General features: G+C 41.6%; 1 protein-coding gene across 1 annotated transcript in view; it reads left to right on the top strand.

The window, feature by feature from the left end:
* The window catches only part of LOC124613042 (glutamate receptor 1-like), a 1,340,173-nt gene that overhangs the window by 984,171 nt on the left and 329,934 nt on the right, over positions 1 to 26,068 (top strand). The window contains exons 6-7 of the mRNA XM_047141610.1: positions 22,208 to 22,328; positions 24,087 to 24,251. Of these exons, the coding sequence (XP_046997566.1) occupies positions 22,208 to 22,328; positions 24,087 to 24,251 (286 nt within the window). The remainder of the gene's footprint in view (positions 1 to 22,207; positions 22,329 to 24,086; positions 24,252 to 26,068) is intronic.

Here is a 26,068-nt window from a genome sequence, read left to right as displayed (position 1 = left end):
ACTTCCAAAGCATGTTGAGAGGTACGTCAATAATGTTACGAATAACAAATGCTCGTTTTAGGGACGGCTAGTTATGTTTTTGGGTATGAGAGAAAATGTTTTAACATTTCAGTTCACTCGTAGTGTCTTTAGATCTTCGGTTCTTAATGAGAATCGTAAAATCTTAACCACTGTGTCATAAGGTCACTATTCTATAGAAACAACTAAAAATCAAAATTACACATGCCGGTATATTTTTGCGATTACCTGCTAGTCTGAGTAGGGAAAAGAACATTTGCAAGTAAATACTATGGTCGTGTAAAAACAGCCAAGAAACTGTTAAAACTAGCGTTAAGTTACAGAGGAAAACTCAAGAAATGTATACTATTTTCGTAAATATGGAAAGGTGTTTTCAATGGAGGGTGAAATAAAATGTTTCTCACTTTTTGCGAACTATGTTATTGATAACAGAGAGAGATGGGTAACTAACTCATTCTCTTTATTCAGAGTGATTTTTCATAGCATGTAATCACAGATTTATACAGGAAGTCAACACCAATCCACCAAAGGTATAACTGAAGGATGTTCATCACCACCACTGACGTTTATTTTGTACCTTGGAAAAGGAATTAGGGAAACGAATGACTATTATTGTTTATCAAGGGTGAAGGTTAGCACAATACAATGGATTGATGATGCATCAGTGGTAGCTGACAGTGAACAGAACCTCTGTTTTGTGATAAACGTTATGGAACATAACGCTAGATGCAGTTTAAGATATGCGAATAAATAAGAATAAAGCCTCACAGGTGCACACTGTGAGACCTGGGAACAGGCAAGATAAACACAATGGGCACACGTAGGGATAGAAGCAAGGACAAAGCGAAAAGGGCGTTTCTAAGGAGAAGCAGCACCTAGTCTCCAAGAATGTAAAAATCGTGTAGTTTCGAATGCACTGAAGTGAGTCCGAAATCCGCTAAAGAAAAACTCGTGAAACGATCTACAACCCGTGAAAAGCATCCGAAAGTGAGCGCCAAGCATGCAGATGTAATCATAGTAAGTTCTTTTTTAACTTAAACACATTTGGCTACAATTCCTTTCTCGTCCTACACGATTTTCGGCTATACGATTACAACTCTTCTATTGTTAAGCATATTATTACACTGAAATGATATTTTACTACTGTAGATTGATATTAACAGAGGGGTTATTACTTTAAGTACATTTTCCTTTGAATAATTAATATTGGTTGTGAAATTTATCACAAAACCCACCAAAATTTTACTCATAGTGATGAACTAAATGTTTCATTCGACTGCTAGGTAGATATAATTTCTTTTAAGGAATTATGTATTCATCCATGTAAAATGTATTTATCTCCCTAGTGATCTCATACAACAAGAACGATTTAATAATTATTTTTCCTGAAGTATGCGGTCATAAATACAGTTAATATACATTCACCAATGAAGCAATAGTTATTACAAATAATGCCAAGACGAAGCTTGATGATGAAGATATGTAGTAGGATGAAGGTTATGCTTCAGTAATGTTGTGAGATACATTTTAATATTGATCAAATCGTAATCCGCGATTTCCCACAAGTTGTATTCTTCATAATTAAGATATGCAATCTCCACAAGTTTATAAACCACTGCACTAATTCTTTTCTGTAACATGCAATTGTCTGTACCTATCTAGTACACCTAAACTTTAGTGCAACTTCAACTAAATTGTAGACAAGTGAAATATTTAATTCAGAAAAATATTCTAAAAATTAAAATACGAGATATAATAATCTTTTTCTCGTGAATAGACTTGATGTGTAGAATTAATAGATCTATTATCTCAGCAACCATGTCTTACACGTCTGGTAAGAATTTCATGTTCTTCACAGGTGCATTACTGTATTAAATTGTACCTCAATTTGAAAAAAAGCATTTAAAAATTTTTTGTGTGTTATTCTCTTAATTTTTTAACAGAAACCCATACGTCCTAAATTTGGTCAAAATATGTGTCAATCGTGTAAGAATATTCTGTGTTAACTGTTATAAAGTGCAAAACGGTGCAATATATACAAAAGGAATAGTGCATGAGAGAAACTGGCGCTGATTTTTGCAAAATATGAAGCCTAAAAATTACCCTGTGTCCTTATGATTCTTCCAGTAACTGTCAGCAAGGAACCTACTTTTCCTACATTGTGTTTTGCCTCGTCATACAACTGTAACTCGGTCAAGATGGCTACTCCTCGTTGTATTACGGTTGTTACGGTTTCCGCTAATTTGTGACTAACCGTGCAATCTTACAGGAGCGGATTTCTTCGACAATCTGTGCGTATTACGTTAACACGTTAGGAACAGCGTGTTGAGCTTGCCTGATAGGAAATCCAGAATCAACTCACAAATCTGCTACCACCTTGGTAAACTCGTACCTTGGCCTCTAACCAAGTGTACAGAACTCTGTAGAATGTCTTTTAAATGTCAAGGATCACTGTACCAACGTGGTCGTCTTTTTCTGCGGCGCCCTAGATCGGGGGGGGGGGGGGGGGCATCCTTTTTTACCTACAGTCCACTTTTGTATCTCTGTAGGAAGTAAAATTTTCTAACCAAGCACCAGTTCCACAGTAATAACGATTTATAAAGCAGGGCCGGCCGGTGTGGCCGTGCGGTTAAAGGCGCTTCAGTCTGGAACCGCGTGACCGCTACGGTCGCAGGTTCGAATCCTGCCTCGGGCATGGTTGTGTGTGATGTCCTTAGGTTAGTTAGGTTTAAGTAGTTCTAAGTTCGAGGGGACTTATGACCACAGATGTTGAGTCCCATAGTGCTCAGAGCCATTTGAACCATTTTATAAAGCAGGAAAGCTACTTTATAAAAATTATGAAACAGTGTTGCAGCAAGATAAAGTATACAGCATTAACTAGTTACCACTATTTTATGTCAAAATTTTTCGAAAAGTTAACGAAAATGTTCCTAAACCCCTAGCACCTACCGCCCACCATCAAAGCTGGAACGCCGACTAGTAGATGGTAGGGACCTGGTTGACCACCACTGCTCTAGATTTCACGGGCGAACAGAGCAAACTACGGTATGCGTAATGGGGTAACAATCAACTAGTACACTCTGCGCCAGACTTCTGAGCAAGGGTGACGTCACGGAAACAACTGCCGCGGATCTCGGCGCAAGCTTGTGGGTGCTGAACAGACAACGTTGACCGCGAGTACTCATATTCAGTCACCATCAGGCGGCTCAGTTACTCTTCCAGTTCTGCATCATCTCCAGGGTGAGAATTATCATAATCACTTTCGTTGTCACTTTTGTGTTAGCAGAAGAGCCAACACCGTCTTACGAGTGGAGGCCTAAATGCACGCGTTTTAGCTCACGCAGGCTGGCGTGAGGAGGGAAGACGTATACTGACGTGAGGTCTGGAACATGACAAGGAATGAGAATTCAGAAAGCGGACATAATTAGTGTGATGCTTAACTTTAATCCATTAATGATGAACGTCGCTCATGACGGTACATGATTCACAATATTATCTGTTCAGAATACATTCTTGAAGATAGTAATGATAGGAGAAGAATATGGCGCCTTGCTAGGTCGTAGCAAATGACTTAGCTGAAGGCTATACTAAACTGTCGTCTCTGCAAATGAGAGCGTATGTAGGCAGTGAACCATCGCTAGCAAAGTCAGCTGTACAACTGGGGCGAGTGCTAGGGAGTCTCTGTAGACTAGACCTCCCGTGTGGCGGCACTCGGTCTGCAATCACTGACAGTGGCGACACGCGGGTCCGACGTATACTAACGGACCACGGCCGATTTATAGGCTACCACCTAGCAAGTGTGGTGTCTGGCGGTGACACCACAGTCACTATCTACGACGTTCAAACGTATTATTGTTTTATCCATTTCATCGTGGAAACGACTCGCTCACTCAGTTTTTTAAAAGTTTTCGCAGGACGGAGTCCAATCTTCTTTAGTCATTAAATGCAGTCTGGAACCGCGCGACAGCTACGGTCGCAGGTACTAATCCTGCCTCGGGCATGGACGTGTTACGTCCTTAGGTTAGTTAGGTTTAAGTAGTTTTAAGTTCTAGGGAACTGATGACCTCAGAAGTTAAGTCCCATAGGGCTCAGAGCCATTTGAACCATTTAGTCATTAAATCTCTCCTCACACAAACGTTTCACAGATGTTACGCTGCAGAGGACGTTCCTAGAAGCTACCCTACCTTTCACAATGAACCTAGCATTCGCTACTGGATTTAATTTCAGGTGGCATGGTGGAAGGATTAAAGTAACGTGACCAGCAGTTTTTAGAATCTTATCGTGGGAACCCTCAGCGGTCCTTGGTTCCTCCAACAAGCTCATATAGCACAGGTTTTAGCTTGTCAGCCGAGAGTGGGACACGCTCCTTTGTGAGCCATTTCCTGATGTCATGTTTAGTAGAATTTGACGTTGGAGATTTGTTTATTTTAACGTTGTGATATGAGCAGTGTCGAGAATTAGCATAGAGCTAAGTTTTAAATTGGAAATCACCTTTTCTGTGAAGCCAACGGCCTTGTCGCAGTGGTAACCCCGGTTCCCGTCAGATCACCGAAGTTAAGCGCTTTCGGGCTGGGCTAGCACTTGGATAGGTGACCATCTGGTCTGCCGAGCGCAGTTGGCAAGCGGGGTGCACTCAACCCTTGTGAGGCGAATTGAGGAGCTACTTGATTTAGTAGTAGCGGCTCCGGTCTCGTAAACTGAGATACGGCCGGGAGAGCGGTGTGCTGACCACATGCCCCTCCATATCCGCATCCAGTGACGCCTGTGGGCTGAGAATGACACGGTGGCGGTCGGTACAGTTGGGCCCTCCAAGGCCTGATCGGACGGAGTTTTCTGTCTAACATTTTTCTTAATTTTGCTGGTTCACGCGTTTGTGGTAATCTCCCGTTGTTATTCGCAAACTTTCTAGAAAAGTCGACTCCTGCAATAAGATCATCAATATATTCCTATTGATTTGAATTTTTTGAAACTTGGTTGAAAACTCATGTCGTAAGCGGGGATCGTACAACTATTTGAACTTTACGGGTAGTGAGTGCTAAAGGTTGAAAACTGAGGTTTAAAAGCTCGATTTTTAGTGCTAATTTGTCCGTTAGGGCTACAAGCAGATAGATGCATGTTATGAAGACACAAGCAGCAAATCAGCTGCGTTCTATTTTCATTGTAAACTATGAATGGACTCCTTATATTATTCATAAGTTGGCTGTGGTTCCCCCCGTTTTAAAGAAAATTCGGCATTTTACTTCATTGAGACGGCGTATCGAAAAATACTTCCAAAGCAGGGATGACGCACTTCTGTAGTACAACTGATCTCCAACGACGACATTTAGAAACCAGCCTGCAGACCAGATGGAGCTAGCCTTGCACCCTGCGACATACACGCTTACCATCTGATAGGCCACGCCACGTAGCAACAAGTATATTATTGCCTCAGAAATGGTGTATCAAATCTTATACCATGTGTCTGTTGTTCGATTCGGTCGGCGTTCTTATTAAAATAGCACTGATCGCTTTTCCAATTTTCTATAATAACGCAATATTTCAAGGCAATGTAAATTTTACAGGTAAAAATTACTTGTTCTTTAAAAAAGATTTATTTAGAAACGAAAATTTTAGAACTGCCGCTATGGCTAATTAGTATTTCGGTCTTTTACCCAGTTACTGGTAAAAAATAAAACCACCTTTTATAGCCAAAAACAAAAAAATACTGAAAAATGCCGGTTATTCAGAACTAAAATACTGGTATCGGTTTTAACCAGCCGGTTTTTCCCATTCCTACTGGGGCCACTAGGGCTATCAGTTGAACTTGGTGCACCCGAATGTTTCTCCACCGAGTGGACTCGTCTTCCGTAAACATTAAAACGTTGACTACAATCTCCCGAGAGTGACTTTCCAGTTTTCTACCTTTCAGTTTTGAGGTACTAATAGGCGCCATTATTTCAGTCTGAAGTCATAGCGTGCTAAAGTGCGCGTCATTTGCGATGGCGGCCGAGTTTAGGTTCGTTCTGCGCATCTGTTGTCACAAAACACAGTCAGCCAATGAACAGAGAACGACGTTGCCAGAGCTCGACTGCAGTGCAGAGCACGGACGAGTGTCTCCAGTTTTAGAAACGTTCAGTCATAAATAAAGTAATTGAACGAAAGAAATGTCTTGATAGCAGACTATGTTTTATAGAAAGTTTGGAAAAAGCATCCTTTATACCAATTGCTTCATATTCTATTAATTAATTAAACCAAACAAGCAATAAGCCTCCTAATTCAGGCGATAGCAAGGAAAGGTGTTTGTATCATTCTCACTAACCGCTTTTTCGCAATAAAGAACAGCGGTAATTGTTTATTTCCTATTGTACTTCGACGAAACGTAATTCATAGTCATACCAACAGTGTTTGTCGGTATTTTGCGTGCTATTTTAAAGTCCTCCGGGAGATTCATTGAATGACGAGCTGCGTTAGCGTAATGGTTATAGTGTCGGACTGCTGAGTGAAAGGCTTTGAGTTCAAACCTTGTTTGGTGCTTAATATTTCTTTTATTTAAAAACAATATCGAAGTGTCTTACTCCATGAATTTTATTCGTTTCAATGTAATTTTGAAATTTTTAGTGGCAACTAAAATCGATCACACGGAATGTATACACTATGGACTTTTACCTCTTCAAACTCTTCAAAATTTCGTGCAATGGTTTACTACATCTAATGCTGCACAAAAACTGCATTGAACATCGAAACAAAATTAAGTCATTTATGGGGGAAGGTATCAGTCAAGAAGATGTGTAAAAATCAAATATATGGGCCAAATAGTTTTCGTGAAATCGAATGATAAAGTGTGTCAAAGCAGTCGAACCACCATGTGTCTGCACAGGCGAGCAGTGCAGTGATGACGAAATCGCGCACAGCGCGGTATGCGGGGAGCACGTCTCTGTAGCAGCGAAAGGGTTAATGCGGCCGTGGTGGCTTTACTTCATAAACTGCGCGGTCCCCCCTAAACGTAAGTTTTCGAACTATACTATAGCGCTGCTTCTCTTGGCGCGTACAACTGGCAACGCAGCAATCTCCCGCATCTGGGCGGCCATGCGCGAACCGCCAAAATAAAAGAACTGAACTATAGTTAGTACAAACACGGAAGAACGCACAACGTGGGAAGCCGAAGGCAGCCAAACGTATTAGCGCTGACCAGTACCTCTTTGCGCATGCGCAGTAGGCACCCAGCAGTTCCATTATAACTGTCGCGAAGCAAATAAACAATTTTTTCAGCCTTCAGTTGCAAGGTAATTATACTCGTTTACCTAGGTTTCGATTTCAGTAATGGAATCTTCTTCAGAACAAAAAATTAAATTATTTTGTGAGCCAAACACTGGCCATGTCATAGATTAAAAATTAAAACAATAAAGACGCATAATCATAAGATTATGTCAGTCAAAATTAAAACCATTAAGGCGCACGTAGACGCGGCGCCGGCCCGAAATCAGGACCACACGTAAGCGGCTCGAAAACTAGTCCTGATTTCCGGCCGGCGTAGCTCCGTCTACGTGCGCCTTAATGATTTTAATTTTGACTGACATAATCTTATGATTATGCGTCTTTATTGTTTTAATTTTTAATCTGTGACATGGCCAGTGTTTGGCACACAAAATAATTTAATTTTTTGTTCTGAAGAAGATTCCATTACTGGAATCGAAACCTAGGTAAACGAGTAAAATTACCTTGCAACTGAAGGCTGAAAAAAATGTTTATTTGCTGTACATTCCACAGTTGCTGACACGCTGCAATATGTTAAAGATTTGTACTGTCGCGAAGCTTTCACACATCTGGCGCGGAGTCTACTGCTTCGGTTGCTGTGGCGAGGGGTTATTTCCACGTGCCTCTGCCCTAGTCTGCTTCAGAAATAGGGCGACAGTCCTGAGATTCGTGTGTTTGGAGAGCGACAGACTAACGTCTCTTTCTGCGCCGCGGGCCGTCGCGTCGCTGCAGAACAGAACCTCGAGCCCGCGCGCACGCTATTCAGAACTCAGGGCGGCACGCTAATATCTGAACAGCGGCGGGTGGGCACACGCGGCTTAATTGCGATTCATTATCAAAGAGAAAGGCCCCGTTTGAAACGCCTCCTGCCAGCCCGCCGGCCATAATCAGCGAGTCGCAGCGACACGTCCGAAATATTCAGCGGCGGCGCTGGTTACCCATTCCCTTTGTGTTGTCGCCGGCTCTGGTTTGCATCAGTAAAAACGCGGCGCCGTTTGATTCGCCCGCGCTCCTCGCGCCCACAGAGAACGTTACAGCGATCCCGTCAAAGTGTCGATGTCGCCGTGACACACGCTGTGCAAATAGGGGTGTCGTATCTACCTGGGATCCCGCCGGGGCGCTCTGAGATGGCCGTGTAGAAGTGAAGTACAAAATTTATTTAACGTAATTATACTTTATTTAGAACTCAATTACACGGATCTTGGCTGCGGCAGAAGTAGTTGGTAAGCGATATTCTTCGGAAGATTTCGCCTTTCCCAGTAAGTGCTTTTTTCCTTTTATGAATCTATAGAACTCCATTCGAGACAGTTTGTACTTAAACTGGCACTGTAAGACTGAACCCACAGTCCCTATCAGCAGTCGATTTCTTTCATCAGTCCACTGGGCCGACATCAGCGAATATACTCTTTCACAAAAAAAAGAAGAAAAAAAAAAACAGTTCAAAATGTCTCTAATCACTATGGGATTTAACATCTGAGGTCACCATTCCCCTAGACTTAGAACTACATAAACCTAACTAGCCTAAGGACATCACACACATCCATGCCTGAGGCAGGATTCGAATATACTCTTTACACAGTGGCGTTATGTACAGGAATAGAAAACAAACACTCGAATTATTTTAACGGCTGGCAGTTGCGTTCAGAATTTTCGGTTTCCTTAACAAAGTAATCCCACCTTTCTTAAACTGAGTGTTTATATTTCCATTCTTCCGAGTCACGCTTAGTTTTTGAAAAGTTTTTAAGAGACATACATGTATTCCTGGAAACATTTTCAAACTGAAATATTCACTCAATTTTTATTCTGGTATATAATTGTCCAATTTGGACTTTCAGAAAGCGTCACCCAACCAAATAATTTATATTTATTGAAAGAAAAAGCCTTTTCCTCTAAGTATTTAGATGTAATGGTATAGAAAGCCATGGTCTCTTCCTCAAATTTCGAAATCAGATTAATTATTTCTTGGTTAGAATTCTCATTCTTTAATTTGTTCAAATTCATCTTGGTTTGCATGCCAATGAAACTGGAAATCTTCCTTTCATTCAGACATCGTATTTCTTATTGCAGTTATTGAGACTTTATGCTTCTCGATGCCTTTTATATTGTTTTCAACTGCAGGACACGAAGTAAATTTCACTGGTCGGACTACTGAAAAAATGTGAAATTATTTGAAGTGGCCTGTCTTCGGTTTCAAAAGCTTGCTTTCATGTAATCCACAGCTTAAGAATTCTCTCAACTGCGGGCATTAACGACAGCTATATTGTTTTTGAGTGAGATAGAAGAGTCTTATGATCGACATAAACGAATAAGCAAAATTCTTTCAGCTTCTCTGCCCTTATCGGGTATAATGAAAAATAATTAAATATTTTCTTGACCATTATTTCAATGTCGACTGTTAAAGCGCTTGATAAAGTATTGTAGAGAATATTAACAGGGCATTCAATTCCTTCTACATTTTTTCCTATTTCTTCTTTAATTTCATGAAACACATTCCGCTGCTCGCGTCCATGGAGCCTTCCGAAGTTGTATTGGTATTGCACAAAAGCGATTAATTTATCCAATGGAATCTGCAGTCGTCTTGAAGTGTCTAGACAAGGCTTTGAAGTTGTCTCCGATGTTCTGTTACGCACTGAATGAAACTTCATCAACTTCTCTTGGCTTCCATAAGTTTCAGGAAAGTATTGAACAACTAAAGGAAACATCTTTTCAGCCTTTTGGCTCGATGCGTCGGTGCCTATGCCGAAAAATGAAACTTCTTCCAACTGGTTTATGTATTCGGACACGGAGTGTTGTGCGTAACTATTTTTAACGATCGCTCTAGCTTTGGTCCTGGCTGTAGACTGCTTTGAGCCGACTAGCCTCAGGATACATTGTGGCATTCAGTTTCACAATACCCGTCAAGAGAACTGAAGGACAGATGATGCACGACATCTTCATTGACTGTTGTTAGTTCTGCAGCAGCAACTAGCTATTATTCCTCGGTATCTTCTTTCATCATGAATGTAGAAATAGGCTTTGATGTCGATGGTACAGCGAATCTGCTTGTATAATTATTTGTAGAAATGATGCCTCACATCTGCCTTACCTCCGTGAGTTACTGAGATGAAACAGCTACAAGTCTCATACAACGCTTCCTGATACGGTCGTCCTTTCTTGACAAAAGTCCGCTCTTTTGTTTAATCATCCGAAAGTGACGCTTTCTCTTCCCATCCTTAAGCATTTTCGTAAGCTATGATAAGTTTGTTAGATGGTAAACAGTCGCCAAAACACTTAGCCATCGAAGTTCACGTCGTCATAGACTTCCCACTTGCATACCGGCAGCAAAAACTTGAGACATTACTGACATGGACTCGTTGTTTGTACTACGTTTAGCAAGAATCTTCTTATTAGATCGCTATCGAGGTGGGAACTGCCTGAATCTTTTGCGTGGCGCTGCTCAAATAATTCCCAGCCCCGTACTACTAGAGAGGTCTGGCATTTTCTCGAATGATGGCGCTAGATGTCCTTGTCCATGTAATCTTGTTGACATAACTAAATTAAAATAACCGAGGCTGTATTTACATGTTGCGCTTACGGATGTTGTTTTTTCAGTATCTGAGCCAACCTCGCAACAGTAGTTTGTAAAATTTGGGCAAAATTGGGTTTTGTCTGCATGTCAGGACAAGAAGGTCCATAACGTGACGGTCACGATATATCGAGACGGTTGGCAACCTTGGTTATAGGGATATAGTGACTTCTCACTCATCCTGTACAATACAGACGGTCAGGGAAAACCCATGACATTATCGAGGTGTGGGGGTAATTAATTGGTCAGTTAATTAATTTACATAATTAATTTGATATCAACAGTGTACCAGAGTTAAATTATTCTACTACTGGTCTTTACACTCGTTTTCCTCTAGACATCAAGTAACGCAGCGGTGTTGCTACTGTCGGGTGGCAAATATGGCGGGCGTTTTCCTGAGTTGCAACCAAAAATCTGAGAAATTGTTTCGAGAGTTCCGCATTTTCACTGTTTGGCCCATTCCTTGAAAGTTGTGCCCCAAGAGACAATGTAAATTAGGCCATGATTTGAGACTATTTTATAGTTTTGGAAGAAAGGAACAATTTTTTATGCGAGTCTCCCAAGCGACTAGCAATATCTGAGTCTCTGTAACCTGGCTAGGCCTCTAGCTCTCTTTTTGCCCTGACTTGCCCTGACACGTGTTGGAAACAGCTTTCCAGAAATAAGAACATTGAATTTTGTTTCTCGAAGAAGTCGATTTCGAAAAATCGAATACAGGCGCTAAAGCTAAAGGTTTCCTATATTTTTTGTGTTCTTTGGAATTTATGTTTGTCATTATACTTCTTATTGAAATTTTACAGTCAGTTGAAATTTTTGAACTTTTTCTGCAAAATTCCTCTCTACAGCTCCAAGAAGCCTGGACAACGTCAGTAGTGTCCGAGATGTTGTGAAGTTATTTCGAACCATTGAAATTTTCGAAGAAATGTGGAGCTCCTGCTTGGAACTGACCAAAAACTTTGATGTTGAAGGTCTGAATCGTCCAGATGTTCTAATGATTTGTCGTAAACTTGTTGACGCTCAACCCTATGCTTTTGCCAGCCCCTGTCATTGTTACCAGATAATTTATTTTGAGGTTTTAGATATTGTGGTTCATTATTTGGAAGACAGAGTTTATGAAGCTGCTATGACTCTTGCAGTTATGAAACAGAATTTCATAACGATGACTTTGAGCGCGAAACATGTTATTTAAAAGTTATTCTGTTGGAAGTATGAAAGACTTAGTGCTCCTATTTTCCCTCAGATATGCATGTCGGCGAACTGTTTCGATAGGCGACAAAACTGGTAAAGATCGCTTTAAGTACATCAGTTGTTACCAGTACGGCAGAATATTCTTTCAGCGTCGAGCATTTTGATCCCTAACGAAGAAAAACAGGTGGAACTGATGCTCTTTGAAATAAGTCTACGAAGACAAAAATGTGCTTAACTGGTATTGTCTATAAGCATCCAAAAATCAGCTCACTAACTTCCTATCAGTCGGAATTTCATTCATTTTAGTACCAATATAAACCACTATCCCTCACTGCACCAAAGCTGAAATTGCGTTACAAAACGTATGGGAATATGAAACAGGTAGACACTGACGATCTACCAGCTGACTGCGCACAAATCCTTTGGCACCAAGTAGTCTGTGCGCCCACAATTAATCGAAAATTTCATGGACTTACTGACGATCTCATAGCTCTTTACGTCGAACACGTTTTTACTCGTACGATCCGTGTAAGAAAAATTTCTGTTCCTTGGCTAACGACTGACTTACGTCAAATGATACTCCTCACAGACGTTTCATGGCAATTTCTGAAACCGGAACGCTAGGAGGAATACAGAAAGTTGTAAAACAGCGTAAATGAATGTCTTAACAATTTCCAAATCAGGCGCGCTCTTTCCTTTTTATGCAGCGAAAAGGCGCCCGCAGTTCTATGTTACGATCTTCGTAGCCTGCATGTCGGAAACGCAAAGTCAGAACGTCTTTCAGCTCTCAGCTGACGACGTGAATCTGTTTTTCTCTGTATCATTCAAACCCAATGCTGAAGAGAACTATCGAGCATAAGAATCTTGATACTACATAACTAACCACTACATATCGCTCACAACGAATATCCCAATTACCTTGGATACCGTTCAATCAGCATTTTATCTCCTGTATCGAAACCCCTGGAATATGTTGTTCGCGAACATGTTACTGAATATTTACGAAAATTTGACATGTTTTAACAAACATTAGTCTGGGTTTCGTAAACACCATAGCAGAATCTCTGAATGAAGTGAGGTAACTGATTACCTGAAATATGCCATGCACAACCGTGACGCTCCAATATTGGTGGTACTTGCCTTCAGCAAAAGATTTGATAGTACCGTCTCTGACAGACTGCTCAGATAAATGCCCCGGCTAAAGTTGTCATATAGTAAGGGGCTTGAAAGATACGTGAAAGACAGACAGCAACGTGTTGTGTGTTGAGACTGGAAAGTTGTCCTGGAAGCAAATTTTCTCAGGGATACCGCAAGGGTCAGTCCGCGGCCCACTGTCGTTGACCTTACACGTCAATGATATCTCTTACGGTTTTGTCCTCCAGCAAATATCATTTTTATGCTGGCGATTTCGTGCTTTACTTCAGTGGTACACCCGAAGAGACCGGAGCTGCGATCGCCCACACAAATTATGATCTGTCTTCAGTGGTAAGACAGGAGCAATACCTGGGACTTAATGTAAGTATGAAAAAATCGAATATAATTTTGGTATCTCATCAGAAGTTAATAAGCTGTGAATTTCGAGAACAATTGTCTCCCATTCGTTTCGACGATATTCTTGATACCTTACCAATAGCAGTGGAAAGCTTAATTGTAACTTCGTGAGCATCTGAAATGAGCAGAAAATACTGTCGCCATATGCAAAATACTTCCACAGGCTTCTCGGCACTTAAAAAATTTCGTAACATATCTGCGAATGATGTGAAACGTAAACTTGTGCAATCCGAACCTCGAATTTTGCGGTGTAGTCCAACACGCCGTGTGTAGTGGGAATATTGGACGGTTGGAACTAATTATGAATTGTCGTGTGCACTGTATCTGCAAAATCCGTCTTTATGACCGTGTCAGTTCTGTATACGCCTAGTTACGTTGGTTGCGGCCAGACAAGTTACACGAATACCGCATTCTATGTTTACTTCTTCAGTTCCTTAATGCACACGTACCCCGATATCTTCCATCTGAGACTAATTTCCTGACCATGTAAGTACCAGCAGAAAAATGCTCCTGTAGAAGCACAAAACAGGCGAATTCGTTCCTCTTTATCAGCCTCTGACAGAAAAGGGGGCAACCAGCTACCTCAATACTCGTTCCGCCTTCCTCACCAAAATTTTTCAAGTGCGAACAAATTGCCACTCCTTTAACACAGCACTTTCTAAATCATTTTACTCAGTCTCTCTCTTTGTAGTTAGTTAATGTTTCATACTCAGCATCTCTATCTCTCTGCCACAGTCTATATACGTCTCTCTCCCACTGTCTCCTTTTTCACCCGTTGCCACTGTCTTCCCTCGCTGTTACTGTCTCCTTTTGTCTTTCTTGCTCACTGACACTGTATCCACCATAACTCGTCAGCTGAAACATTGTGAGGTTCCGAATTTTTTCCCCTATATCCAAGTACTTAAAATTTTGGTCTAAACTGTGCCCTTTCCAAAACCTATATGTTAAAGTTCGCCAGCTTGGAAGGGTCCAGTCTATGTATGGTCTTCATTCACCTGTATTTTTCTTTCCCACTGTTTCTTCCTCAGTTTGCTTCCACTGCTTTTGTGTCCCTCCATTTCTCTTTGTGTTTTACTGGCACTGTCTCTTAGTGACCATCAACATCTCCTCTCTCTTTGGCTACCACTGTACCACTGCTTTTGTCTTCATCCATGTATCTCTTGCGCTGCCACTTTCTCTCTCCCACCATCACTGCCCCTCTCTCTTTCTCTCTCTCGCTAACTAACGCTGTCTTCTCCCTCTTCCACCGTCACTGTTCCTCTGCTCTATTCTTTCAGAAAAAACACGAATGTGTTCGCATCCCAAAAGTTTTTCTGATAATCACGGCATGAAGACTGAGGCAGCTGGTTCCCCACTTTTCTGTCAGAGTCTTTTATCGGGGAATATGTTTGCTGTTTTGTGCTCCGACAGGAGCATTTTTCCGACGGTTCCTTCCTTCTCCTTAATACAGCAGGTTTTGGTGCTTACATAAAAGATATTCTTTATGTCAGTAGAGTTTTGACTTTTTATAATTTGACACACATAAACAACACGTAAGTATGCTCGAGGTAACACAAAACCATTTGCTTTGCATTTTTATGGACATTTTGTTCATCGTACGTAATACACTCAAAACCCCTGGCTCAATATTTGCCTCTTAGAAGAATAAAATAATTATTAGAAATATTTTACTGAGTTTGCAGTTTTCCAGGTTTACATAATTTGTAGCAGTCATTTTAAGTTCTTTTCAGGCATGTTAAGACCATTTTTAGCCCATTTTTTATTAGTAAAGTGTCACTTTTTGCAAATGTTTATAGTCGTGACGTATTCGATATAGAGCGACAGCGCCTTATACACATTTTGCCGCGCGGGATAGCCGCTTTGTCTCAGGCGTGTTGCCACGGTTCGCGCGGCTTCCCCCGTTGGAGGTTCGAGTCCTCCCTCGCGCATGAGTGTGTGTGTGTGTGTGTGTGTGTGTGTGTGTGTGTGTGTGTGTGTGTGTGTGTTGTGCTTAGCGTAATTAGTTTAAGTTAGACTGAGTAGTGTGGAAGGCTAGGGACCGATGATCCCAGCAGTTTGGTCCCATAGGAACTTACCAGAAATTTCCAAAAAAAAAAGCTTTTATGGGTGAAAAAATGCTGATTCAAAACATAGTTTCGTGACCTCAGAATGCTTGCGATGACTCTATTAGCCTTGCCATGTTTTCACTACGTCAGTGAAAAATACATTTACCCTCAGACCGGATATTATGTGCGTATTTTACGTGCATATTTTGAACAACTGGATGTCGATAACGGATAATGACATCGACAAAAGTTTCAAAGTCGCCGAGAATATCATCTTAAGAACAACAGGTAAAAATTTCGACAGTTTGCCGTGAATAGAAATTGTAACACTGGCCATCATCACAGATAGTGTTTTTGGCACCAAAAAATGATTGTTTTTCGAGGTAATCTCAGGAACAGCTCACGAAAAAACGGCGTTCAGGCCACCTAACGTGCAGCCTAGACCACACCTAATGCATAAGAACCAACCGATATGTTCAGTTTGCCTGGGCTAGCGATAATGTGTAATGTTTAAAATTTGATCATTTACTAGCTAGAGCATGACTTTTCTCCAGATAAGTGTACAATCGATCGCTAGACCAAGGGCTATCCAAAACTGTTGATCCCTTATCTCTGTGATCAGTAAAACCCGGGATATGATCCACTGAAAAATTGAATTTTCGAGTGCCGCTCACGAGAACATCCTGGTACTGTCGTGCACGGACCGAGAATCGAAGCACAGGGTTGTACTTACCGACAACCTTAGCTGTACCTATCCATAAAACAAAACATTCAGAAACACCTACTCTGTTGCTGCTGTTCGCCTCTGGAAGAATCTGCTCTGCACTCTGAACACAACTAAATGACCCGTTGCTTCTAAGAAGCACCTGGAACACTTCCTCCTGACACACTCATAACAGCTCCCCAAAACGTAAGGCGAATGGCTACTTTAAGTTTTGTCAAACAGTAAGTCTAACGCTTCAGTCTTCTCCCATCTGCGCTTCTTGTTCTTCCCATTTCTCCGTCAGTCACATCAACTTATTTTCCTCTAACTTTATAGGTTGTGTTTCACAACGTACCTCTTTCCCCCCCTGTCTTCCATCCTTCCCTTACGACCATTGCTGCTACCCTTCACATTACAAAACTATCGAGCTGTAACTTTTCTCTGTTGTATTCATGAACGAGTGTAGATTGCGTTAATTTTTTTCGCTTTATGCAGTATACTAAATACTAAATATTTAATAATATTGCATATTTGATTTAACTTATACTTATGGTAGTGAGTATAACGAAAATTAACAGAATGATTGGCTGCACGTAAGAAAGCACCTGATAGCCCCAATCTGACAGGTTACATAAATTAACACTTGCACATAGAAATAAAATAAATAGAATATATAACTCAGTTCGAAAACTATTTTAATGTAGCTCTCGTAGCTAGTCTCTCTGCTGCAAGTATATTTATGTCTGTTTGAAATGAAATGAAATGTCGTGTGGCTGAGGCCTCCCGTCGAGTAGACCGTTCGCCTGGTGCAGGTCTTTCGATTTGACGCCACTTCGGCGACCTGCGCGTCGATGGGGATGAAATGATGATGATTAGGACAACACAACACCCAGTCCCTGAGCGGAGAAAATCTCCGACCCAGCCGGGAATCGAACCCGGGACTTTAGAACTGACATTCCGTCACGCTGACCACTCAGCTACCGGGGCCGGACTATGTCTGTTTAACTACTGCATCCTACATACGTCTGAACCTTCTCAGCGCAAACAAAACTTTGATCTTTCTAAAGAATTTTATCTCCCCGTTTCCCTTCCCAAACTCCCCCATATCCCCTTCCCCTCCCACACACACATACACACAAACACACATACACAAAACACACAGATCACTATTTTTTGATGATTTAAGAATTGTATTATCAGCGTATTTTCTCCTGTAAAGACGTGTCAATAATTTCTTTTGTCCGCGTTTTTCTTCATCAGTTATCCCATCAAATCTTGAGCGTTATTCTGTAGCTCCTCATTTCAAAAAACTTCTATATACTAGTCTGTACTGTTTGTCTTCCACGATTCACTTACATATTAGGCCACACTTCAAATAAATGCTTTCAGAAAAACTTCAGTTTGCATATGAAGTTAACATACCTCTATCGAGAGACCTGTTTTGCTGTTGCCAGTAAGAATTTTAAATCGTTGTGATGTCTACTGTTATCCAAACAGCAAACTGGTGTCCTACTTTAAGCTTCTCATTTCCTGATCTAATTCACTTAACATCCCCTGATTTAATTTTACAACATCCATTAGGCTTTATAAGCATACCCCTTACTATGGCTGGGCGACCAAATGGATGCAGGCTATTCTTGCCCGGTTATAAGAACAGAATGTTGACAGATGGTTTCCACGACTAGTGCTATTGCCCCTCACACCAAATGCAACTGAAAAAAGGAGGAATGCCCTGAAAGTCAAATATGGATATTTAAACGTGCTGTAACGTCTCGTCCTTGGGCAGTGTTGTCAGACGCAGCCAATATAGCGCCCAGTTCCCACTAGGAGGAAGGCCGGCTGCAAACGCCATTGTTGGCGGAAAGAAAATTGAGATCTTCTCCACACGAAAATCAAAGCTCTGGCTCCACTAGATATGTTGTGCAGGTGATGTCTGATCGCCTGGGCCTCCTCTTGTACCGTGTCGGCTTTGCAGACATAACAGCAACGTAACACCGCTTGGGCAAATTCCATGAACAAGTCTATCGACAGTATCGATTTTTGCGAATAATCCCGTCTAGCCTCCTTTATATATTTTCATTTACTGCACTATACTTTGTTTCAGGACCATATGATGGCAGCAGCCTAAATGCCGTAAATATAAAAGTGTTCTTCTATTCTTCACGGACGAGAGGTATCGATGTCGGTCGGTGAGGCCTGACACGAAGTCGGCGTCGCAAAACATCCCAAAGATGTCTATAAGATTCTGGTCAGGACTCTGTGCTTGCCAGTCCATTACAGAGATATTATTGTAGTGTAACTACTCCACCATAGGCTGTACATTATGAGCAGGTGTTCGAAAGATGCAATCGCCATCCCCAAATTGCTCTTCAACAGCAGGAAGCAAGAAGGTGCTTAAAACATCAGTGTAGGTCTGTGCTGTCATAGTGCCACGCAAAACAACCAGGGGTGGAAGCCCACTCCATAATACCACCGCATCCGAATTTTACTGTTGACACTACACACACTGGCAGATGAGTTTCACCGGATATTCGCCATGCTCACACCCTGCCATCGGATCGTCACATTGTGTACCGTGATTCATCACTCCACACAATATTTTTCCACTGTTCAATCGTCCAATGCTTACGCTGCTGCACCAAGCGAGGCATCGTTTGGCATTTACCGGCGTGATGTGTGGCTTATGAGCAGCCCCTCGACCACGAAATCCAAGTTTTCTCAGCTCCCGCCTAAATGTTATAGAACTTACAATGTATCATGATGCAGTTTGAAATTCCTGCGTGATCGTCTGGATAGATGTCTGCCAATTACACATTACGACCCTCTTCAACTGTTGGCGGTTTCCGTCAGTCAACAGACGAGGTCGGCCTGTACGTTTTTGTGCTGTAAGTGTGCCTTCACGTTTCCACTTCACTATCACATCAGAAACAGTGGACCTAGGAATGTTTAGAAGTGTGGAAATCTCGCGTACAGACGTATGACATAAGTGGCACCCTATCACCTGATCACGTTCGAAGTCCGTGAGTGGCAGCACAATGCTGCTAATACGATAAACATTTTTGGGGGGTTTCCGGATACTTTTAATCAAATAGAGTATGTTGCGTGACCTTCCCTAATAACTATTCTGTAACACACACATCAATCTAATTTCGCCTTTATGGTCCTCACAACTAATTTGTAGTATTGCTTAGCTCATCTGTGAATGTTCTTTACATGTATTTCAGAAGTAAACCACACAATGATACTTCATACATCTCTTGTAGCATGCCATTTTTGATGTTCTTACTCGAACTGGTGACTCAATTTGATACTATTCTTTCCATCTTTATTTCCTTTAGTAAACCTACTTCCTAAGACTACCAAACAGAAGACCAATATTAAGTATCAGGCGAAGGAGGGTTTAGTTAGATACCTCCTTCGTGTTTGGAGCATGCATCCTGAGGATTCTCCCAATGAATCCAGCCTAGCACCAGTCTTTCCTCCGGTTAGTTTTATGTGGTCTTTCTAATTGAAATCACTCCATACACCTATCCTCAAATTTTTAAGAATTGTACTGTTTCCACTGACTTTTCTGCAGTCGTGCGCAATAACGCATCTTATTGCCTATTTAAGGGCAATACATTACATATAATAATTCCAATCCCATAGATATCAGGTGTTGAAAGATGTGAAAGTTACCGAACTATCAGTTTAATAAGTCACGGCTGCAAAATACTAACACGAATTCTTTGCGGACGAATGGAAAAACTGGTAGAAGCCGACCTCGGGGAAGATCAGTTTGGATTCCGTAGAAATGTTGGAAAACGTGAGGCAATACTGACCCTACAACTTATCTTAGAAGCCAGATTAAGGAAAGGAAAACCTACGTTCCTAGCATTTGTAGACTTAGAGAAAGCTTTTGACAATGTTGATTGGAATACTCTCTTTCAAATTCTGAAGGTGGTAGGGGTAAAATACAGGGAGCGAAAAGCTATTTGCAATTTTTACAGAAACCTGATGGCATTTAGAAGAGTCCAGGGACATGAAAGGGAAGCATGGTTGGGAAGAGAGTGAGACAGGGTTGTAGCCTCTCCCCGATGTTATTCAATCTCAATATTGAGCAAGCAGTGAAGGGAACAAAAGAAAAATTCGGAGTAGGTATTAAATTCCATGGATAAGAAATAAAAACTTAGAGGTTCGCCGATGACATTGTAATTCTGTCAGAGACAGCAAAGGACTTGGAAGAGCAGTTGAAAGGAATGGATAGTGTCTTGAAAGGAGGATATAAGATGAACATCAACAAAAGCAAAACAAGGATAATGGAATGTAGTCGAATTAAGTCGGGTGATGCTGAGGGAATTAGATTAGAAAATGAGACACTTAAAGTAGTAAAGGAGTTTTGCTATTTGGGGAGCAAAATAACTGATGACGGTCGAAGTAGAGAGGATATAAAATGTAGACTGGCAATGGCAAGGAAAGTACTTCTGAAGAAGAGAAATTTGTTAACATCGAGTATGGGTTTAAGTGACAGGAAGTCGTTTCTGAAAGCATTTGTATGGAGTGTAGCCATGTGTGGAAGTGAAACATGGACGATAAATAGTTTGGACAAGAAGAGAATAGAAGCTTTCGAAATGTGGTGCTACAGAAAAATGCTGAAGATTAGATGGGTAGATCACATACCTAATGAGGAAGTATTGAATAGGATTGGGGAGAAGAGAAGTTTGTGACACAACTTGACTAGAAGAAGGGATCGGTTGGTAGGACCTGTTCTGAGGCATCAAGGGATCACCAGTTTAGTATTGGAGGGCAGCGTGGAGGGTAAAAATCGTAGAGGGAGACCAAGAGATAAATACACTAAGCAGATTCAGAAGGATGTAGGTTGCAGTAGGTACTGGGAGATGAAGAAGCTTGCACAGGATAGAATGGCATGGAGAGCTGCGTCAAACCAGTCTCAGGACTGAAGACCACGACAACAACAACATTACATTTGTTTATGTTGAGGGCCATGTCACAGTATTTTCGAAAATTCGAGTCAACAGTTGCGGAACCTCGCGGTGCGTAGCGTCATTATAAAATGTCCTATGATCCATGCAATGAAATTTAAGTTTTTGAACTGATCCGATTTTTGAAGGTGGTGTCTTGGTTTAGCCTTGCCACCTAATAAAATCAGTTTTAGGTTGTAAGGTTAATGGAAAACTGGAGAACGTCGTACAATTTAGCCGAGGCACATTCTTAATTCATAGTTAAATTACAAGGTTAATGAAAAACTGGAGAACGTGTGGGTTAAGAGAAGATAACTGTCTATGTCTGTTAAAGAGGAAACTACCTACACTGTGTCTATAGAAAATAATTTACTTGTTCTGTTGTAACTATTTCACTTTCGTAGTACTTAAGTATAATATCTAGACAACTTTTCCGGTGATGATGGAAGGAACCACTTGTAATGTTAAGTGGAATCTCCTAAGGGCCGTTAATTCCGGATGCAATGGTCAAATTAGATTTTTTAAGTGCAGTCGGAGCGGTAGAATCGTGGCTTGTATGGGTCTCAAGAAGAGCTGTCACTTACTAATCTGGCAGTCTAAATAGCGATTTTAGACTTTTACCACCAGAGCTGCAAAAGAAAAGTAGTGTTGGATGTGGGTTATAGTCCACCACTGAAATGTTTCTTGTATTGACCGTTGTATATCACGTTCCACAGTGAAGTAGCGTGCGTTGAGCGTCATCTAGACCGTGTCAGCTATGACAGCAGACTTTATTGCCGCTACGCCGGAGGAGAAGGACAGTTAATTATCACAGATATAAACTTCCTCTTCCAGTAGTCAAGTATCGCGGTATTCATCTCATATTACAAGCATCGTTAACGGAAACTAATTTTTGTGGTTTTCCTGACAGCTAATGCATTGTTGCGGTGAATGTCTGCTGCAGGTGGGCGAACAAGTACATCGTCCTCGACTGCCCGACGGAGATGGCGAAGGACATCGTCGTCAGCCATGTTCGTGACGTCACGCTGGGCAAGCGCACCTACCACTACCTGCTCAGCGGCCTGGTGAGTCCCCCTTCTGTGAATACGTGATGTGACTAATGATTAAAAATTTTACAGAATTTGTTTTACTTCAAAGACGTTTAAAGATTTATTAGAGTTATATTAATACCTTCAGCTGCTAATGGGCGTTGATATATACCAACGGGGACAGGTGAAAATGTTTGCCCCGACCGTTACTCGAACCCGGGATATCCTGCTTACATGGCAGACGCTCTGCCCATCTGAGCCACCGACGGCACAGAGGATAGCGCGACTGCAGGGACTATCTCGCACACGCCTCCCGCGAGGCCAACATTCTAACCTTGTATGTCCACACGCTACATTCGTAGTGTCCCACCCCAACACACTCAGTACTCGTGGAAGACATTCTTACCAAGTGCCGTAAGAGTTCGGGGAATATGTATGCATGTGCACAGAAGAAGGTCGTGGCCAGTGTTGCCGGAAATATATACTTATATGGATATGGTGTCTGTTCTTTCGGACATGTCACTTCCAAGTAATTTTCAAACGATTGAATATCAGGTTAGTGTGAGACTTCCAGGAATAGATTATTTTTTGTTAGCGTAGATATGTAACGCTTGCAATGTCAATGAGTGCTCAGCTTTTTACTTATAATGAAAATATGAAACCGTCGCTGCAAATTTAAAGTACTTGTCAAAAACAGATCACGGGTGATGTAAGGAGTATAATTGAATACAATAAGACTGAGTAAAAAATGCTTTGTCTGTCTGTCGGTTTCAACATCTTGATCTGCAAAACTAGTAGAAAAACTATCGTTGGGTTTTCATAGATAATTTATGCGTAGCCTCAGGCGGCTGTCCCCTAACCGATTCCAAAACGGACTTCCTGATTCCCCTTAGCTGCCACCCTATTTATTAGACAACGAACATGTTGATTCCCATTAGTTACCATCCTATTTTTCCATAGCGTACGTGTTTGTTCTTATAAGCTATCAATAATGTCATAACATTGTCCTTCTCATTTTATACAGACTTAGGACTGTGTACATGCAGTAGGTATGATTAAAATCGTTTGAATTTTTGTTATTCTAATCATTTTAGTATAGTGCAAGGAAAGTTGCAGTTGTCAACTAAGCTGAGCAAAGCTGCTAGGAAAACTTCATTAGCTCATGCTCACTTATGGTAGTCGAGAGTAGCCACAGTAGTTTTACACATCAAAAAATGGGACTGTAACTCACTATTATGTATTGAATATTAGACAATACTCTTCATATACAAGTAAGACTGATTGGTTGATTATCTGTTCCAACCATTCTGTCGGGGTTGTCCAAACCATAGCAGGTAACTGTCACCGTCTATCATATCTACATCATTTTTAAGATTTGTAAAATGATGAAGTTATTATCAACATTGTTATTATCATACTGGAATTCCATAATTGAACATATTACTACTCCAACTTTTTAAAAGTTCTGAGCTTTTTCATAATTTTGTGACTTTGTGTCACTGATAGATATTTAACTGAATGCGGATAAAAGCAATAAAAGTTCGGGGTATTTTAACTAATTTTCGATGTAAGTTCACCGATGTTTTATCTAAATTTTCGAAATAATCATGAACGTCATAATGTGACACACAACTGCACACAGTTGTTGTGGTTACACAAACAACAATATACAACGGGGCCTCCCACTTCATGTTCCAAAGATATATTTGTGTTTGCAATAATACGTAAGGTGAAGAAATTCCTCAGTAATGTGATGTAACTGTCTATTAGTGACACTTTCTTGGTACTGTATAGATCATGGACGACCGGTGGGAGACGGAGGTGATCGAGTACGGCGCCATCAACATTAGCGGATTCCGGATCGTGGACTCCAGCCGGAGTTTCGTGCGGAACTTCCTGGAGGGCTGGAGGCGCTTGGAGCCGGACACGACGCCGGGCGCGGGCCGCGACTCCATCTCGGTGGGTGTTCTCCTCAAGGTTGCTGTATCCGCGACGTATCGTGCGGGGGGGATAGCCACCCCACATCCAGCCGCTTCTTCTAGAACTAACTACATTTTCCCTATTTAGAAATATTATTGCAGTCCTGCACAGATCGCTAGACTAAGTGCGTAGCCTCATACTGGCTTTTACTTTCTGTAACTATGGTAGCCGGCCGGAGTGGCCGTGAGGTTCCAGGCGCTACAGTCTGGAACCGAACGACCGCTACGGTCCCAGGTTCGAATCCTGCCTCGGGCATGGACGTGTGTGATGTCCTTAGGTTAGTTAGGTTTAATTAGTTCTAAGTTCTAGGCGACTGATGACCTCAGAAATGGAATCGCATAGTGCTCACAGCCATTTGAACCATTTAACTATGGTATTATAGCCACATAGTTCCTGCATGTGCGTCTATACCGTGAAAACCAACAAGGTACTTCGATAGTTCCTCATAAATATTTTTCATATACACTGACAGGAAAAAATTGCAATATCTGGAAATAAGTAGAGTTGAGGAATGGAATTTCGGGAATACATTTGTCTAGTTAACATATTTATGTGGCTAAAATTGTAAGATTGCAGGTTAATATAAACGCGAATAATCCGATACAATTGTGAAAATCTGGTACATTAATAACCGGTGTAACCGCCAGAATTTTCACTGCAAGCTTGCAAACATGTTTGCACTGTGTTGTACGGGTTCCGGATGTCAGTTGGTAGGATCGAATTCGAAGCATGTTGTGCTTGGTCAATAGAGTCAATGCTGATGTCCCATATGTGCTCCTTTGAAAACAGATCTGGTGACAGAGCAGGCCAAGGCACGATACTCTGTAGAGCAGGTTGGGTTACAACAGCGGTATGTGGGAGAGCTTTATCCTTTTGGAAAACACCCCAGGATTTCTGTTCATGAATGGCAGCATAGTAGGTCGAATCATCAGACAGAAGTAAAGATTTGCAGTCAGGGTGCGTGGGATAAAAACGAGAGTGCTCTTGCTGTCATACAAAATCACACCCCAGTAGGTTCAGTGTGTCTAGCACTCCGATAGACTGCAAAACCTCAACTGGCCTCCTTCTTACCATCACAATGGCCATCAGTGGCACCGAGGTAGAACCAGGTTTCATCAGAAAACACAACAGACCTCCACCCTGCCGTCCAATCAGCTCCCACTTGACACCACTGAAGTCGCAAATGTCAGTGGTTTGGGGTCAGTGGAATGCACGCTATAGGACGTCTAGCTCGGGGCTATCCTTGAAGTAACCGATCTGTAACAGTTATGTCACGTTGGTGCCAACTGCTGCTGACAATGCTGCTGCGATACGCCAGAGGCATACCCCTAACACGATGGTCCTCCTTCTCGGTAGCGCCATGTGGCTACCCCAAGCCCGGTCGCCTTGCGATCGTATGTTCCCGTGTCCACCTCTACCAACAATCATGTACAGTGGCTGTATTCTTGCCAAGTCTTTTCGCAATATCGCAGAAAGAACATCCAGCTCCTAGTCGCCCTACTACACTACCATGTTCAAACACTGCCAGGTGTAGATAACAGCGTTTTGTCGCCCTAAAGGCGTTCTTGACTAACATCAACTTAAGCTCAAAAGTAATCTACGCTCACGACCGCTATTTAGAGCAAACCAGATTAGCGTCCTCTTAGTGGGACTACTAGTGCCACTCTTATGCTTCTGGCGCCAAATCTGAATAGACATCATTTTTCAGGTGCAGAAAGACGCCTGCCAACTTTCTTTTATGTAGTACAATTCCGTCTTGGTGTTGCGATTATTTTTCGTCAGTGTTTGTATAACAG

This window comes from Schistocerca americana, chromosome 4 (genome assembly GCF_021461395.2).
Source record: "Schistocerca americana isolate TAMUIC-IGC-003095 chromosome 4, iqSchAmer2.1, whole genome shotgun sequence".
Lineage (NCBI taxonomy): Eukaryota > Metazoa > Arthropoda > Insecta > Orthoptera > Acrididae > Schistocerca > Schistocerca americana.
This window is presented reverse-complemented; position numbering and strand designations above follow the sequence as displayed.